At 48.0% G+C, this 18,567-nt stretch overlaps 1 protein-coding gene across 1 annotated transcript; it reads left to right on the top strand.

Moving 5' to 3' along the window:
• Positions 1 to 625: 625 nt before the first annotated feature.
• slc4a2a (solute carrier family 4 member 2a) lies at positions 626 to 16,582 on the top strand (the record flags this gene model as incomplete). The annotated part of the gene is made up of 22 exons (XM_079750615.1): positions 626 to 682; positions 1,839 to 1,995; positions 2,407 to 2,491; positions 3,243 to 3,355; positions 5,289 to 5,428; positions 6,034 to 6,087; positions 8,851 to 9,031; positions 9,311 to 9,446; positions 9,598 to 9,772; positions 9,894 to 9,994; positions 10,138 to 10,318; positions 10,476 to 10,686; positions 11,185 to 11,388; positions 11,913 to 12,061; positions 12,601 to 12,795; positions 13,042 to 13,251; positions 13,589 to 13,678; positions 13,996 to 14,162; positions 14,446 to 14,699; positions 15,145 to 15,314; positions 15,715 to 15,888; positions 16,502 to 16,582. The coding sequence occupies 22 exons, from the start codon at positions 626 to 628 to the stop codon at positions 16,580 to 16,582; spliced, it is 3,285 nt and encodes a 1,094-aa protein (XP_079606741.1).
• Between the last annotated feature and the right edge of the window lie 1,985 nt (positions 16,583 to 18,567).

Raw genomic sequence — 18,567 nt, forward strand, 5'->3', positions numbered from 1 at the left:
CCAAGTCTCAACCTGGCTGGAAGTAGCTACCTCCAGAACCTTTTGTACAGACACCGTTTCCACCTGTCTGGCTCTAATGTATCTATTACTCTGAGCCACACTGACACTGATTCAGTTTGCTCGTGGTGGAAACAAATCACTTGGCAGCGCATCCATATACACGGCTCCTTTATAATACGTTTAAAAAATGATCAATTACTTAGCGATTTTTTTTATATCTTTTGCAGAAATGCATCACCGGATATCGGTAGCATATAAGTGAGCAACCCCAAACACAAGGTTGAGAACAACAGATTCGGTCAAAGCCAGCCGATAAAACATGAAGAGAGAAATAGAAATGCAAAACCAAACATGTTCGAACAACACATAACATATAAAGTATGTGCTTTAACAGCCAGATCCATATTTTGCAGTGAGATAAACACACGCCCCCTTTCTTGAGAGTTGTGCCATAGGACTCACTCAATGAAACCTAGACTGGTTGTCTACTATAGACTGCCAAAGGAAAACTGATCCCAGAACCATGGAATGATGGACTCCCCAATCTCTTTCCTTCCAGGGGTCACAATCGATTCCTCAGGGGTAATCCACCATAACCTGCTGACCTCCGACCTTAACCAGAGCAATGAGCCAGAAGGACCCCGACTCCGCCGGCTCCACGGCTCCCCGGGGCATCACCATGGTGACGGAAACATTTAAACACAGATTAAGCCATACTGGAGACAGAGTGACTCATTCACATCAACCTGTTACCTTTTGTAGGTCTGTCTGGCTCATGACTGCTCTTCTATCTCTTCTTATCGACTCTGCTCCCCACTTCTGTCCTCTCCTCTCCTCTCTCCTCTCTCATCCTCTCCTCTCCGTCCTCCCCCCTCCTCTCTCCTCTCTTCTCTCATCCTATTTCCTTCTCTCCACATCTCCATATTTTCTAGTCCCTCTCCTCCTCCCCCTCTCCTCTCGCCTCTTCCCTCTTCTCTCCTCTCCACTCCTCCACTCCTTCCTTCTACTCCTCCGCCTCCTCTCTCCTCTCCTCCGCCTCCTCTCCCTCTCCCCCTCCTCTCATCCACTTTTCATCCTCTCCTCCTCTTTCCCATCCTCCCCCCACCTCCTCTCCTCCCTCCTCTCTCCTCTTTCTTCTCCTCCTTCTCCCCCCACCTCCTCTCCTCCCTCCTCTCTCCTCTTTCTTCTCCTCCTTCTCCCCCCACCTCCTCTCCTCCCTCCTCTCTCCTCTTTCTTCTCCTCCTTCTCCCCCCACCTCCTCTCCTCCCTCCTCTCTCCTCTTTCTTCTCCTCCTTCTCCCCCAACTCCTCTCCTCTCTCTTCTTTCTTCTCCTCTTCCTCCTCTCCTCTCTCCTCTCCCCTCTCCTCTCCACTCCTCCACTCCTCCCTTTTACTCCTCCCCCTCCTTCCCATCCTCCTTCTCCTCCTCCTCTTCACCTCTCTGCTCTTTCTTCTCCTCTTTCTCCTTCTCCTCCTCCTCTTGTTCTCTGTCCTCTACCTCTCCTCCCTCCATCCCCTCCTCCTCCTCCACCTCCTCTCCTCCCTCCTCTCTCCTCTTTCTTCTCCTCCTTCTCCCCCCAACTCCTCTCCTCTCTCTTCTTTCTTCTCCTCTTCCTCCTCTCCTCTCTCCTCTCCCCTCTCCTCTCCACTCCTCCACTCCTCCCTTTTACTCCTCCCCCTCCTTCCCATCCTCCTTCTCCTCCTCCTCTTCACCTCTCTGCTCTTTCTTCTCCTCTTTCTCCTTCTCCTCCTCCTCTTGTTCTCTGTCCTCTACCTCTCCTCCCTCCATCCCCTCCACCTCCTCCACCTCCTCTTCCTCCTCCTCCTCCTCTCTGACAGCCGTTCCCGACCCCCCCACACTCTGCTGTTCGTGATGATGAGGATGATGAAGAGCAGGAGCTGGATAAGACTCTGGGCCTGCCGTGCTTCCAACAGATACTCCAGACGAGCGGTACCCCCGAGAGATACAGAGCTGTTCACCCCAAAGACATAGAGGGTAGGAGGGCCTGTGTTCTCATTACTATTGGCATTAGTCCACAGCATGGTTGAATAATTGATTCTGATTGGTCCATCAAAACAGGATAACTCTGCATTCAGTTACAAATTAATTCGCTTCAAATTCAACATCGAAAACAACAGAAAAGTAAAAAGAAGATGTTTCCTTTACAACGTAAAAACAATGGGCTCAAAGCGCCACAGAAAAATATCAATGATATTTAATTCCATAATTAATTTTGAGTTTTACTCTGGTTGATGAGAATGGTTGAGGAGGTGGGGAGAATGGGGATGAATGTGAAGTCGATGAAGATGATGAGGATGATTATGGTAATGATGATGATGATGATGTGACGATGATGATAAATGATGATGATGATTTGATGGTGATGAAGGTGTCTTGTGTCCCCAGAGCATCGCCACAGCGTGCTCCATGTTCACCAGCCAATCGCCAGGCCTCCTGAGCAGAAGAAGGCCCGTGGCAGGGAGGGGGCGGGGTCACGCAGAGGCTCCGCCTCCAGCACCACGGCCCCCCCCATAGAGGAAGAGGAGGAGGAGCAGGTGACACACACACGCACACACAAACATACACGCATGCAAACACACACACATAAACACACACACACACAGATGCAACCGTCGGCACACACATTCATCCGCACACAAACACGCATACGCACCAAGAAACGCACAAATACATACACACAGACACAAACACAGACACAAACACACACACACACACACACATACACACAAACACACACCCACACAAAAACACACACACACAAACACACACACAAAAACAAACACGCACACACACACAAATAAATGCACACACACACTCACACAAATATGAAAACAATTGACAAATAATCTGTGTGTGTGCAGTTAACACACATGCGTGCACACACGCACACACACACACACTCACACAGATGACAATGTGTTTTTCCCCAGGCCATCAGTGCGTCTCCATCCCACCCGGTCACCGTGGCAACAGTGAGAGCACCAGGTGACCATCAGCCATTGAACAACAGACAAACTGAGTGAGTCGGACACTCAAAAACATCCCATAGTTCTAGTGCTATAAAACAGTCCAAGGTAACCCCACAAGCATGCTGATTTAGAGTAGGACAGGACTTCCAGATGGAGTCTGTTATACATACAGTGGACGAGCACTGACACAGCACAACGCCTGTTGTACTGGTCAGGATGCAAATCATATGTTCATGTTGTTGTGTCCTCCAGGGCAGCGCCCCCTAATGGCCGGTGTGGCAGCTACATGCTGCAGGGCAGAGAGACCTGGGGCCTTCCAGATGAGAGTGAGACCCTGGCCTCCATTGACCTGGATGGGATCAAGAGTGAGTCTCAACGTACATCAGGCAAACAGGTCAACTTGTAGCAGACAGTAGCTAGCAGGAAGCAGGTGAACTTGTAGCTAGCCAGTAGTGGCTGAACTTTTAGCTGGCAGTTAGGAGGTGAACTTGTTGCCAGCAGGTAGCAGGTGAACTTATAGCTAATAGAGAGCAGGTGAACTTGTAGATAGCAGGTAGTATGTGACCTTGTACCCAGTAGGTTACAGGTGGACTTATAGCTACCTGTTAGCAGCTAAACTTGTAGCTAGCTAGCCAGCAACAAGTTAATTCGTAGCTAGCAGGTAACAGGTGATCTTCGAGCTAGCCAGAGCGGCTAAACCAGGAGCTACCGGTTAAAGGGTAAACTTTTAGCCAACAGGTGAACGCGTGGCTAGCCAGTAGCAGGGGGATAATCTCATTTGCTGCCAAGCTTGAGGCGTTTTGTTGAGTGGTTTGTCTGTTGTTTGTGCATGTGTATTTGTGTGTTTTGTTTTGTGTGTCAGATGTTTGTCATATGATCCCTTGTTGAGAAACAATGGTCATCCTACACACTCCATCACAAGGACCTCTCTCATGCCTGATTCTGTTTGTGTAAGTGTATAGTGTGTGTGTGTGTGTGTGTGTGTGTGTGTGTGTGTGTGTGTGTGTGTGTGTGTGTGTGTGTGTGTGTGTGTGTTTGTGTGTGAGTGTTTCTGCATGTGTGCATGTGCGTGTACTCGTGTTTGTGTATTCATGAGTGGGTGTGTGTGTTCATGAGTGTGTGTGTGTGTGTGTGTGTGTGTGCGTTCTTGTGTATGAGATAGTGTGAGTCTGTGTGTGCCTGCGCGTGTATGCGAGTGCCTGTCTGTGTGTGTTTGTATTTGCACTGGGGACTAGGGCGGTCTTTCTGATTATGATTAAGTGGTGACTCAGCTCTGCCAGAGATGAAAACATGCAATGATCTATGAGACATTAAAGAGATTTGTAAGAACAAGTTTTTGCCCAGAGGGACGCCTAATGCTGTTAGTACCAGAATAAGTTCTGCTGGAAGGATGAGGCGTGTGCCTGTTGTATTCATGGCTTAGTAAACTGGGGATACCACATGTATATATAAAATTCCGAATGGTCAAATCTGAATGTTCTACAATCTGTAGTAAAAACTATTTTTGAGAAGGGATTCGCTCAAAGGTGAGTTCATGCTCCTTGTTTTCTGTGATGTTTGTAAGAAATGTTTAGCTATTTTCCTACCTGTCTGTGTTTCTAAATCTCTCTAATTGCATGCTTTTTGCGTTAAACGTGTTTTGGTTGGAGACTTGCTCCTAGACCTCGGCATCGGATAGGTCTCTTCTGCTCTCGCTGGAGCAGTCCCTGCGTGGTGTTCCGACCCGCGGGTTAGAGGGGGAAGAGAGTTTATATCCCAACCTTGTCCCTGGCGATGTGGGAATGTGTTGTCTGAGGCTTGGAGGTCCAGGCCAGGTCTTTGTGTCCGGAGAGATGCGTGTGAAAGGACAGATTAGAAGACCTGCGTCATCGTGGCTCAACGCTAAATGATGCTCAGCCAAGCCTGAGAACCACTCACCTGTCTCAGAACACCTTCCCATGAAGGGTGTGTGTGTTTGTTTGTTGCTGTATGTGTGTGTTTGTGTTTGTGTGTGTGTGTGTGTGTGTATTTTTGAGCGTGTTTGTGTGCATGTGTTTGTATGCGGGTACGTGTGCATTTGTGTGTATGTGTGTGTGTGTGTGTGTGTGTGTGTGCGCGTACATACACAAATGTTTGTGTGCAGTTTGTATTTGTGTTTGTGTGTGTGTGTGCGTACGTACACGAGTGTATGTGTGCAGTGTGTGTTTGTGTGAGTGTGTTTGTCTGTGTGTATTTGTATTTGTGTGTGTGTCTCTGTGTGTGTGGTCCTTTCTCATACCTTCCCACCAATGTTATCCCGGTTGACCTCATCCCGCCCAGGTCACCGATTGGATGATGTCTCGGCCATGCGACGTCACCTGGTCAGCAAGAGCGCCAGGGGACCGCTTGTTTACGTCTCCGGGGACCCCCGCTCAGAGACCGCCGGCCACAACCCCAAACCGGACCGCTCTCCGCACGAGGTCAGTCCTCCCCCCCCCCCAGCCCCGCCCCGAGGCCAAGATCACCTCTGGAATCGGCCAAATAGAGTGGTCTGATGTGGGATTCCAAGTCAGTTTGATTCCGAATCAGTTTGATTCCAAGTCAGTTACATTCCAAATCAGTTACATTCCAAATCAGCTTGAATATCCTAGCTTACAGAGTGTTCCTCAAGTTAAACAAAGTGCCGTGTGAAAGATTGCATTCTCCCAAAGCTAGCCCAATGTTTCCTATTCTCATAACGCCACCAACAAAGCAGAGATTTAGTTGGTGGTGTTTGGGTGCAGTGTTGAACCCTTCCCACCGGTGTTCCCCCTCCGGTTCCCACCTGATGGGGCGCTTGTTTACAGGTGTGAACGGGGGGGGGGGAGAGCAGGATCAAGAGTCTTAACCTGAGTCTTAAGCGGCTGAATAGGAGGTCTGGGTGGTGAGTGTCGGGTTGAGATGATGAGGGTGGGGTTCGAGAGATAGAGAAAGAGGAGAGGGGGAGATAAAAGTGGAGAGAGAGGCTAGAGGGGAGGGATAGGGGTCGTGTTGGGGTCCAAACCCTCAGACCCTGCAGGTATCTGGTCGGACTCACATTGTCCAGGGGTGGAAGATGGTCCAGCTGGATCAGCTCCGGCAAATGGCCCAGGACAGCAAGGTAGGCCCGCTGGAACCCAGTAGAACCACAGAGAACCCAGGCTCTGTCTGGGATATTAACTGTGTGTTATTGTTTGGTTGGGGGATGCTTGTTTGTAGTGTTTTAATCTCTGAGTTGTGTAAATAATTATTTTGTAGGAGTAAGTGTTGACGCCTAAGATAAGGGATTCTGAGCTTGTAATGCTTTTCAACTTTTCAAGTTGTTTCATGAATGAAATAAATTATCCAAATGATCTGAGTTATCTTCATGTGTGTTTGTGTGTTTTTTATGTGTGTGTGTTTGTGTTTGTGTATGTGTGTCTGTTCATCTGTCTATCTGGACGTAATTGTGCATGTGTATATCTCCTTTATGCGTGTGTTTGTTTAACTAAATACAGTATATATATATATATATATATATATACAGGGTGCGATTTGTGAAAAAACCAGAGGGGGGGATAATTTTGAGAAACATTTTAAAATGTTTCAAAATGAAGACGGACCCTGTGTATTTTGGTTGTTAATTATTACGATGTAATGGTGAAAATACTTTGGGTGGGGGGGATAATTTTTATTCCCACCGAGGATAAAAATAATTCAGCAGAGGGTAGGACGTGTAAACCAGAGGGGGGGATAATCCCCACCATCCCCACCGGCAAATCGCACCCTGTATATATATATATATATATATATATGTGTGTGTACTGTGTTTCCCAGGTGTTTGTGTATATATACAGTGGGGCAAAAAAGTATTTAGTCAGCCACCAATTGTGCAAGTTCTCCCACTTAAAAAGATGAGAGAGGCCTGTAATTTTCATCATAGGTAAACCTCAGCTATGAGAGACAAAATGAAAAAAAAAAATCTAGAAAATCACTGTCTGATTTTTAAAGAATTTATTTGCAAATTATGGTGGAAAATAAGTATTTGGTCAATAACAAAAGGTCATCTCAATACTTTGTTACATGCCCTTTGTTGGCAATGACAGAGGTCAAACGTTTTCTGTAAGTCTTTACAAGGTTTTCACACACTGCTGCTGGTATTTTGGCCCATTCCTCCATGCAGATCTCCTCTAGAGCAGTGATGTTTTTGGGCCTTCGCTGGGCAACACAGACTTTCAACTCCCTCCAAAGATTTTCTATGGGGTTGAGATCTGGAGACTGGCTAGGCCACTCCAGGACCTTGAAATGCTTCTTACGAAGCCACTCCTTCGTTGCCCGGGCGGTGTGTTTGGGTTCATTGTCATGCTGAAAGACCCAGCCACGTTTCATCTTCAGTGCCCTTGCTGATGGAAGGAGGTTTTCAATCAAAATCTCACGATACATGGCCCCATTCATTCTTTCCGTCACACGGATCAGACGTCCTGGTCCCTTGGCAGAAAAACAGCCCCAAAGCATGATGTTTCCACCCCCATGCTTCACTGTAGGTATGGTGTTCTTTGGATGCAACTCAGCATTCTTTCTCCTCCAAACACGAAGAGTTGAGTTTTTAAAAAAAGTTCTATTTTGGTTTCATCTGACCATATGACATTCTCCCAATCCTGTTCTGGTTCATCCAAATGCTCTCTAGCAAACTTCAAACGGGCCCGGACATGCACTGGCTTTAGCAGGGGTACACGTCTGGCACTGCAGGATTTGAGTCCCTGGCGGCGTAGTGTGTTAGTGATGGTAGCCTTTGTTACTTTCGTCCCAGCTCTCTGGAGGTCATTCACTAGGTCCCCCCGTGTGGTTCTGGGATTTTTGTTCACCGTTCTTGTGATCATTTTGACCCCACAGGGTGAGATCTTGCGTGGAGCCCCAGATCGAGGAGATTATCAGTGGTCTTGTATGTATTCCATTTCCTAATAATTGCTCCCACAGTTGATTTCTTCACACCAAGCTGCTTACCTATTGCAGATTCAGACTTCCCAGCCTGGTGCAGGTCTACAATTGTGTTTCTGGTGTCCTTTGACAGCTCTTTGGTCTTGGCCATAGTGGAGTTTGGAGTGTGACTGTTTGAGGTTGTGGACAGGTGTCTTTTATACTGATAAGGAGTTCAAACAGGTGCCATTAATACACGTAGCGAGTGGAGGACAGAGGAGCCTCTTAAAGAAGAAGTTACAGGTCTGTGACAGCCAGAAATCTTGCTGGTTTGTAGGTGACCAAATACTTATTTTCCACCATAATTTGCAAATAAATTCTTAAAAAATCAGACAATGTGATTTTCTAGATTTTTTTTTTTCATTTTGTCTCTCATAGCTGAGGTTTACCTATGATGAAAATTACAGGCCTCTCTCGTCTTTTTAAGTGGGAGAACTTGCACAATTGGTGGCTGACTAAATACTTTTTTGCCCCACTGTATATACCTGTATATTCATGTGTATGTGTGTCGCAGGCGTCTTTGTATATACATATATATATATATATATATATATATATATATATTCATGTGTATATGTGTATCCCAGGTGTTTTTGAATATACATATAGATATTGATGTGTATGTGTATCCAGGTGTTTGTGTATATATAGTGTATATATAGTATATGTTCATGTGTATACCCAGTTGTTTGTGTATATATAGTGTATATACAGTATATGTTCATCTGTATACCCAGGTGTTTGTATATATAGAGTGTATATACAGTATATGTTCATGTGTATGTCTGTGTGTACCAGGTGTTAGTGTATATAGAGTGTATATTCAGTATATGTTCATGTGTATGTCTGTGTGTACCAGGTGTTTGTGTATATAGAGTGTATATACAGTATATGTTCATGTGTTTGTGTGTATGTGTGTGTGTACCAGGTGTTTGTGGAGCTGAACGAGCTGGTGGTAGACCAGAACCAGCAGGTCCAGTGGCGCGAGACGGCGCGCTGGATCAAGTTTGAGGAAGACGTGGAGGAGGAGACGGAGAGGTGGGGGCGTCCCCACGTCGCCTCGCTCTCCTTCCGCTCCCTGCTGGAGCTACGCAGGACCCTCTCCCATGGTGCACTGGGGCAGTGGGCCGGGCGGGCTTAGGTTTGGGCGGGGCAGGGTTAGGCGCGGGGGTCATAAATACTACGACCCCAGATGCAGCTAAGGGCAATATATTCTCTTTTTTTTATTCAATGAGATGATGTAAATATCTATATCTAATAATTTATAAGGTGTGCTCATAGTGTAAATGAGTTCCTGTTTGTTCCTCATCCACTTCCTCTCATCCACTTCCTCTCATCCACTTATCACTGAGAGATTGATTAACAGGACAATGGTCCTCTGTGTGTAGGCGCGGTTCTGCTGGACCTGGACCAGAAGACCCTCCCGGGCATCGCCCAGCAGGTGGTGGAGCAGATGGTGATCTCGGACCAGATCAGAGCCGAGGACCGCGGCAACGTCCTGAGAGCCCTGCTGCTCAAACACAGGTACACGCAGCCTCCGTCGCCGGGGTTTTCACCAACTTGTTAAACTCAGCATCTCTTAGCATGGTTACATGAATGTGTCTGTGTGTGTGCGTTCGTGTGTATGTGCGTGTGTGTGCGTGTGTGTGCGTGCATGCATGTGTGTGCTCCCCAGTCATCCGAGCCGTGAGAAGGAGTTCAGCTCCTACAGCAGGAACGTCCCGGCGGCAAGCATGACCCCCCTCAAAGGAGGCGTGGTCACCCACCCCGACCCCTCCCAGAGACAGACCGGGGGATCTGGGGGAGACGGTTACCACGGAGACACAGAACTGGAGCCGGACAGGAATGAGGTGTCTGATGGCCGTCGATAGGGCAAGGGGGGGGGGGTCAAGGATGATGTTGTAGTTTGATACCTACCTTTGACCTCTCTTTGTGCGCATGTGTGTGTGTGTGTCTTTCTGTCTTCTCTAGAGAGAGTTCCACCCTTTGCGTCGCTCAAGGTCCAAACAGGAGCTGAAGTTACTGGAGAAGATCCCTGAGAAGGCTGAAGCCACCGTGGTCCTAGTAGGTACGTAACCACTATCTGCCACTGGAAGGCAACGACGACCACGCAACCGTATCTAGATGTGGTCTACACGTCACCTAGATGTTGCTTAGGTGCCCCCTCAGATGTGGACTGGAGATGTGTGAGCCTGGTCTGTGTCTCTCCAGGCAGCGTGGGCTTCCTGGACCAGCCCTCCATGGCCTTCGTTCGGCTCCAGGAGGCGGTCCCGCTGGAGTCGGTTCTGGAAGTTCCGGTTCCTGTCCGTTTCCTCTTCCTGCTTCTGGGCCCGCCCACCGCCAACATCGACTACCACCAGATTGGACGCTCAATCTCCACACTCATGTCCGACAAGGTCCGAGTCGTCAATCTCACAGAATTCAAGCTGTGTGGATTTGTGGATATAGTCAATACAACTGATAAGCGAATTACTAAATCTGAAGTGAATTTGCACAAAATCTACCACAGTTTATCGTATGTCAAAACCCCAGTTTTCCCCGTTTCTTTTGCAGAAGTTCCACGAGGCGGCCTACATGGCAGACGAACGGCAGGACCTGCTGACGGCCATCAACTGCTTCCTGGACAGCAGCGTGGTCCTCCCGCCATCGGAGATGGAGGGAGACGACATGCTGCGCTCCGTCTCCCACTTCCAGAGAGACATGCTCCGCAAGAGCATTGACGGCGGCGCGGCCACCAAGGAACCCGAAGGCTTCAAGGACGCGGGTGAGAAGAGATACAGAGATACAGAGATACAGAGATACAGTTCTCAGGTCCAGGTATCAGAGGTGACCTAGTCTTGAAGGGCTTTCAGGGGCCCTCCAAGTTCAAAGAAATGTAGGTGGTCTATCTATGTGACTTCTAGGGGTTTTCTAGTCTTAGATTAGTACAGGATTCTGATGAATGCCAAGAAAGGCCCAGATGTGGTCTTCTAGATGTGATCTTGATGTGGTCGAAGTGACTTTAAGATGTGGTTACGTATGGTCTGTCTTCTAGATGCAGGGATCAAATTCGGCTCAGCAAACAGGTTTCAGATCATTTATCACGTAAAAGCCTAATCCAAGCTCAGAGAGAATGTGTTCTAGAAGCCTTCTCGATGTGGACTCAATCTACTGGTCTAGAAATGGTCCAGTGGTCTAGTTTTCCTCAGGTACAGCACCGGTGTTTCCAGATAAACTCTCCACTCCAAAATGAACCCCTCACGGTCTACCCTCCCGTCCCCAGGCGCCCCGGACCCGTCCAAGCCCGGCGACGACCCCCTGAGGCGGACGGGTCGTCTGTTCGGGGGGCTGGTGAAGGACGTGGCGCGGCGGTACCCCCAGTACCTCACCGACATCCGGGACGCCATGAACCCCCAGTGCATGGCCGCCGTCATCTTCATATACTTCGCCGCCCTGTCGCCGGCCATCACCTTCGGAGGCCTCCTGGGTACGTATGGTGCGGCCGGGCTGGCCCCCGAAGGCCCTGGGACTGTTCCTCTCAACAGTCCACCCAGGGCCGGTACCCCAACGCACCGGCACTGTCCCGGTCCACATTCAGTCCACACAGTGATGGAACTCTTTATCTGCTCGTTACGGTTGATTTGAGCCCAAAGGAATGCGAAGGAATAGTCCTCTCTATGTCACTCCTCTGTCTTTCATGGAGGAAATATCACCTGGTCTGAGCAGCAGATTTAGCAGTTATCAAATCACAATCCGGGTGTAGAGTGTGTAGTGGCTCGTTGGTTTCAAACCCATGTAGACCAATCGCGGCCCAGCCAGAAGGATATGAGCCAGACACGATATGATGCAATAGACTTTATTAAACCGGAAATTTCAAAGATATTATCACATACGCATGACATAGACAGCAAGCATTACAGTTGGGAGACACACACGACCAAGACAAGATTAAAATAAATATGAGTATTACATCTATAATATTGTATTAATGGCATTCGGTCATCGTCACAGGTGAGAAGACTGAAGGGCTGATCGGCGTGTCTGAGTTGATCGTTGCCACGGCGCTACATGGCCTGGTGTTCAGCATCCTGGGAGCCCAGCCGCTGCTCATAGTGGGCTTCTCAGGGCCCCTGCTGGTGTTTGAGGAAGCCTTCTACTCGGTGGGTGCAGTACTCTATGTGGCGTTTGGTCGAAGCGACGTTTTTAACAACTTACTTATGGGAACTTCCAAAGAATTGTATTTTAAAACATTGTCAATATTAAAGAAATAGAATATTCCGGTAGTTGTTGCAAATTGTTTTTACCATTTGAATGCAAACACCTAAAAGTTGTGAGTGGGATCAGCCGTTACAAGCCGTTTTGAAAATCGGCCTTTTCTGACATCACAGGTGGGCGTGTCCACCTAGATGTTTGCTGGATGATTCATTCTACCAGCCTACCCAGTGTACTTTAGCCAAATTTGCTAATCTATTCAGCACACATCTAGGCAGACACGCCCACTTGTGATGTCAGAAGAGGCACATTTTTTAAACGGCTTGTTATGGCTTATCACACTCGCACCTGGTTGTGTAATATGTCACCTTTTAACCCTCGGTATGAACTAGTAGCTGATATTAACAAAACAATAACGCAAATACAACGATCTCCACCATGTGTTCACAATTCCACGTGTGAATTGATCTTCTCATGCCGGGTCCAGTTCTGCAAGCAGACTGAGATGGAGTACCTGACGGCGCGGGTGTGGATCGGGTTCTGGTTGGTCCTGATCGTGGTTCTCACCGTGGCCTTCGAGGGCAGCTTCCTGGTCCGCTTCGTCTCCCGCTTCACCCAGGAGATCTTCTCCTTCCTCATCTCCTTCATCTTCATCTACGAGACCTTCTCCAAGCTGGTCAAGGTGGGGTTTGATGGTTCTCATGCAGAGGCTAACCCGGGTACCTTGGCAGAAAGATGAAAGACACCAAACATGTCAGCAGTTTGACCTGTCCATCATTTCTAACCTTTTCCACAATTTCCACTGCCTTTATCATTATATGTTTCTGCGACACAGGGAATGAAACCACTAACCCTTAACCAAAGTGCAGCTAGTGCCTTGCTCAAACTCCTCGTATCTTCAGTGTGTGCTGGCCTATCTGGTCCCCAGATCTTCCAAGAGCACCCTCTGAAAAGCAACTGCTCCGCCCCCATCAACGAGACCTTGTACCCGTTCAACTCCACCCTGGATGTGAGCCCTGCTGGGAAGGTTGTGGGAGAGCCCAACACCGCCCTCCTGTCCCTGGTGCTTATGTCCGGAACCTTCCTCATGGCCTTCTACCTCCGCAAGTTCAAAAACAGCGTCTTCTTCCCCGGCAGGGTGAGTGAGGGGTTGGGCCCATTAGGTGTGTGTTCTGCAATGCTCTGTCCATAACGCGGGAAGGACAGTGCAGTAGTAGCTAAGGTGTTTCCCTTCAAGTCCCAGCCTATCTTCAATGGACCTGTTTGCATCCTGGAGGAAGATGCTCTAACCCCCTTCCTACAATGACGTTTACTAAATGTACTATAATGATGAGTTTGTTCACATATTATGTCGTAAAATGAAGCTTTAAGAATGGAGGTTCATAGGTACTTGGGCAGGATTCAGTCCAATGGTAACCTGACTACTAAATATTGCTTCATGATTTGAATATTAATATTGCTTTGTTGTTCTTCAGCTACGGCGGATCATCGGAGACTTTGGCGTCCCCATTGCTATCCTCATCATGGTGCTGGTGGACTGGAGTATTGCCGACGCCTACACCCAGGTGAGATGACAACATCTGCTCTGAATGTTTGAACCACAGTCCACGACATCATCAACACGCTGAAGGGGTTCCCCTCCTCACTCTTGATATAGATACTCCACAAAAACCTTCTTGAATCCTGGTTGAAACCATGACAACTCAATGGAAATGCTTTTCAATGCTACCTGGTTTGGGAAACGGAATGTAGAACTTTAAATGCCATTGAACTTCTAATGCATCGAGGTTGCCATGGTTTCCAAAGATTCTAGAACCAATATGGCCGCTATGTGAATAAGTCAAGGCAGTTTGACAGTATTTTTCCTGTTTCCTGTTCCCAGAAACTGAGCGTGCCCAGTGGCTTCTCGGTATCCACGCCGGAGAAGCGTGATTGGTTCATCTCCCCGCTGGGCTCCGACGGACAGTTTCCTGTGTGGATGATGTGCGCCAGCGTCCTGCCAGCCATCCTCGTCTTCATCCTCGTCTTCATGGAGTCCCAGATCACCGCGTAGGACCACACACACATTTAAACATCTACACATGCACACACACACGCACATCTACACACACACACACACAAACAGACACTTAAACAATCCTACAGTCACGCATAGGAACACACACACATATACACACACACACACACCCACACACACACATGCATGCACACACATTTGGATGCACACATTGTCCGACTTTGATATGCATATTTGAAAGAAAAAAAAACTGCTAACCACTGACAGCTTACCGTTAACCACTAACAGCTAACCCGCTAGCGCATGTCTCCCCAGGCTGATTTGTAGCAAAAAGGAGCGCATGCTTACCAAGGGGACGGGCTTCCACCTGGACCTGCTGATCATCGTGGCGGTGGGCGGGATCTCCGCCATGTTCGGCCTGCCCTGGCTGTCGGCCGCCACCGTGCGCTCCGTCACGCACACCAACGCCCTAACCGTGATGAGCAAGGCCGTCGCCCCAGGAGACAAGCCCCGTGTCCAGGAGGTCAAGGAGCAGAGGGTGACCGGGTTCCTGGTGGCCGTGCTGGTCGGTGGGTCTGCGGTGCCGTCGCTAACGAGGGGAACCATTAGCGCTGTGTTCTGTTGTTGTCATCCATATCTAATAGTCATGAGCGATGCATGCTGAACGCCGTTAGCTGAAGATGCTCCGAATGCTCCAAGGGATCAGAAGAAAGAGCTCAGTACAATGCAGTACAATAGAGTTAAACAAAATACAGTGCAGAGCAATAGAATACATTACAATATAGTGCAGTAGAGTAAAAAAATTGCATAAAATAGCTCAGTACAATACAATACAGTGCATACAACACAAGCGAAAACCACCAAAACCAGAATGTGGTTATTAAAAAGCTTTGTTTGTAGTCGTGTTTGTAGTTTAAGAGGTGTGTGTGTGTGTGTGTGTGTGTGTGTGTGTGTGTGTGTGTGTGTGTGTGTGTGTGTGTGTGTGTGTGTGTGCGCGTGCACGTGCATGCGCAGGCCTGTCCATCGTCATGGGGGAGGTCCTGAGACAGATTCCTCTGCCCGTCCTGTTCGGGATCTTCCTCTACATGGGGGTCATGTCGCTGAACGGCATCCAGCTGACCGACCGCTTGCTGCTGCTCATGATGCCCGCCAAGTACCACCCTGACCTCAGCTATGTCACCAAGGTCAGACCCCCCCCCCCAGCCCTGGAGCCTGAAACACTGGAGCTTAGTGTTGGGGTGGCGTTTGTGGTCGTATAAAACAGACTAGTCTGTGTGTATCGAGAGTATATATAGTACAGTGTGTGTGTGTTTATATGTGTGCATGACATTTATGTGCTGTGTGTATGTGTGTCAGTGTGTTGCATATGTGTGCATTGAGTGTGTTTGTGTTGGCGTGTGTGCGTTGGCGTGGTTGTGCTTGCGTGGCATGTATGTGTGTGTGTTTACGTTGAGGTAGTTCTTCATCATTACACAGTACATGTGTGTTTGAGTCTGTGCTGTGTCTGTGCATGCCCTCTCTGTGTAGATGTATATGTACGTGTATAAACGTGTGTATTGTGTGTGTGTGTGTGTGTGTGTGCAGGTGCGGACGGTGCGGATGCACCTGTTCACCTGCGTGCAGCTGCTTTGTCTGTCTCTGCTGTGGGTCGTCATGTCCACGGCCGCCGCACTGGCCTTCCCTTTTGTCCTGCTCCTCACCATCCCTGTAAAGAGATTGCTGCTGCCCCGCATCTTCACCCACCGCGAGATACAGTGTGTGAGTTACACACACGCATGCACACACACTCATGTGTCTTCACCCCTGTGAGATACAGTGTGTGAGTTACACACACACATACAGACACACACACACACACACACACACACACATCTGCACCTCCTGTGAGATACAATGTGGGAGTTACACACACACACACACACACACACACACACACGCATACACGCATCTTCACCCCCAGGGAGATACAGTATGTGACTTGCACACACACACGCACTAATACGCATCTTCGGGCGTCAGTAGCTAAGGAGGTAGACTTGTAACCGTAGGGTTGCTAGTTCGATCCCCGGCTTTTCCTGGTGGAGTGTCAAGGTGTCCCCTGAGCAAGAAGCCTCCCCCTAACGGCTCCAGTCGAGCTGTCTGTCGCCCTGTACGGTTGACGCCTCCGTCGGTGTGTGAATGTGTGTATAAATCGCTTTGGACAAAGGCGCCTGCTAAATACCCTCAATTTAAGGTTTAGATATTCGATACATCTTCAGCCCCCTTGAGATACACTGTGTGAGCTACACACTCACAAACACACACCCTTGCTGGTCCCTACCACAGTGCTGTCTGATATTGACCCTTGACCTGCTGGTCCTCTGTGTTCCAGCTTGACGCGGACGACGCTGAGCCTCGTCTGGACGACCTGCAGGTTCAGGACGAATACACACAGATGCAGATGCCTGTGTGACCTTGAACCCCCAACACTGCTGCTGCTCACTGTGGATTAGTTACACACACCTTGTCTTGTGAGGACCACTTATTGGGGACTGCGTTGTGGGGACCGAGGGCGGCTGACAGACCAGAGGCTCCCCCCGTCACAGATCAAGTTTAGCTCCAGACTGCACTGGGCATTTTCTTTTTATTTAGAAGAAATTTACATTTAGTGGAACCGCGTATATATATGCTATTTTTGTTAGAGAATCACCTCACCTTGAGGATATATTCTGTTTGATAATAACCCTTGTTCTAATATGTACTACAAATAAATATTCAAAGTCAAATTTCCTGTGTGAAGCGTGCGCGTTTACCTCATCACAGCAAAATAACGATTCCTGCAAAATGTGGCATTACATGGGGCAAAATTGTTGTGATTATCCTCCTGGGAAAGATTTGTATTCTACATCTTCATCAGAAAAACATTAAAGATTTATTCATTAAATACTAGCTAATGGGTCACTACGGTTTAATGGTGTCGTTCTCTCTGTCAACGACTTCCTAAATAATTTACTGACAGCAGATAAACTTCAGCAAGTTTCAGTCAATCTTGAGCTGTCGTTACCTATTTTTAGCAAGAGATGGCGCTGCCGCTCCAGTCTTGCTTTCTGACGGTTGATATTAGCGATGAAACGCAAAGCATCAGAAAGACACTTTTCTTCACATGTTTTAATCTTATGAACTGGGATTTGGGGGCTTGAGTTGGAAGAAAGGGTAGAGGGTGTGTGTGTGTGTGTGTGTGTGTGTGTGTGTGTGTGTGTGTGTGTGTGTGTGTGTGTGTGTGTGTGTGTGTGTGTGTGTGATGGAGCTAGACAAGGGGCAAGACACAATCACAGGAAGATTGGTCTATCTGTAAGGAGGATGGGGGGAAAGGGGAGAAGACCTTACAGGATGCTTTCTGATCGGCTGGAGAGCAACTGTATAACCAAGGAGGAGCCAGATTACCACGGGTACGTTTAAAACGTTTATTAATAAAAATCTAAAATATATATATTCAAATATTCAAATGTTTGGAATAAGTAACAAAAAAAACCGCTGCATTCCTTAAACACAACATGCAAGTAAAAACAAGCACACAAATAAACGTCATCAACCCAATAAAACCCACAAGTAAACCCCAAAGACAATAAAAGCTTAAACACACTACATGCAAAATACGAAATATAAAAGCACATTAAACATGGTATAAAACCAGAACAACCACCCATAGCCTACGTCCACCTTGCGAAATATTCAGCGAGCCGATCTGCTGATAAGTCAATAAAGAAAGATACATCTATTCCTTTGATTAGATATTTAAAAGTGTGGAATGGAAATATCCACAGAAAAATTGCACACACAATCTAATATAATATTGTGTGTGTGTGTGTGTGTGTGTGTGTGTGTGTGTGTGTGTGTGTGTGTGTGTGTGTGTGTGTGTGTGTGTGTGTGTGTGTGTGTGTGTGTGTGTGTGTGAGAGAGAGACAGATGGAGCGAGACAAGGAACGAGGCACAATCACAGGAAGAAGTCGTTTGGTCTTTTCAGCGAGCCGATCTAAGTCAATGAAGAAATGTACTTATTTTAGGTTAATCTGTCCCATTTTTCTGTGGAGCACATCTACAGACGAATGAAATATGTCATGGTTTTATTGATTGATTGTGTGGAAGGCTTGTCCACGCGTGGTGGGGTGGTCGTGTTGTGGAAGAAGGTGTGTGCGTGCGGAATGATGGCCCTCCCCCGGTTCCCTCGGCTCGGATTCCCCGGGAACATCAGCGGCAGTTCAGCCTCCACCCTTTCTGAGCGGCGTGTTGCTGTCACTCGTACCTTGATAAACATCTCATCCCACTCCCACGCGAGAATATCGCCTCTCAGGATGAAATCCGTGACGGGGAAACCTCTTGTTGAAGCCGACAAGTCTCATGATTCGTGGACATTTCTCCAGTGGACCCGGATAGGGACAGAAGGAGCCCACGGATGCA

This window comes from Pollachius pollachius (genome assembly GCF_949987615.1).
Source record: "Pollachius pollachius genome assembly, chromosome: 14".
Classification (NCBI taxonomy): Eukaryota; Metazoa; Chordata; class Actinopteri; order Gadiformes; family Gadidae; genus Pollachius; species Pollachius pollachius.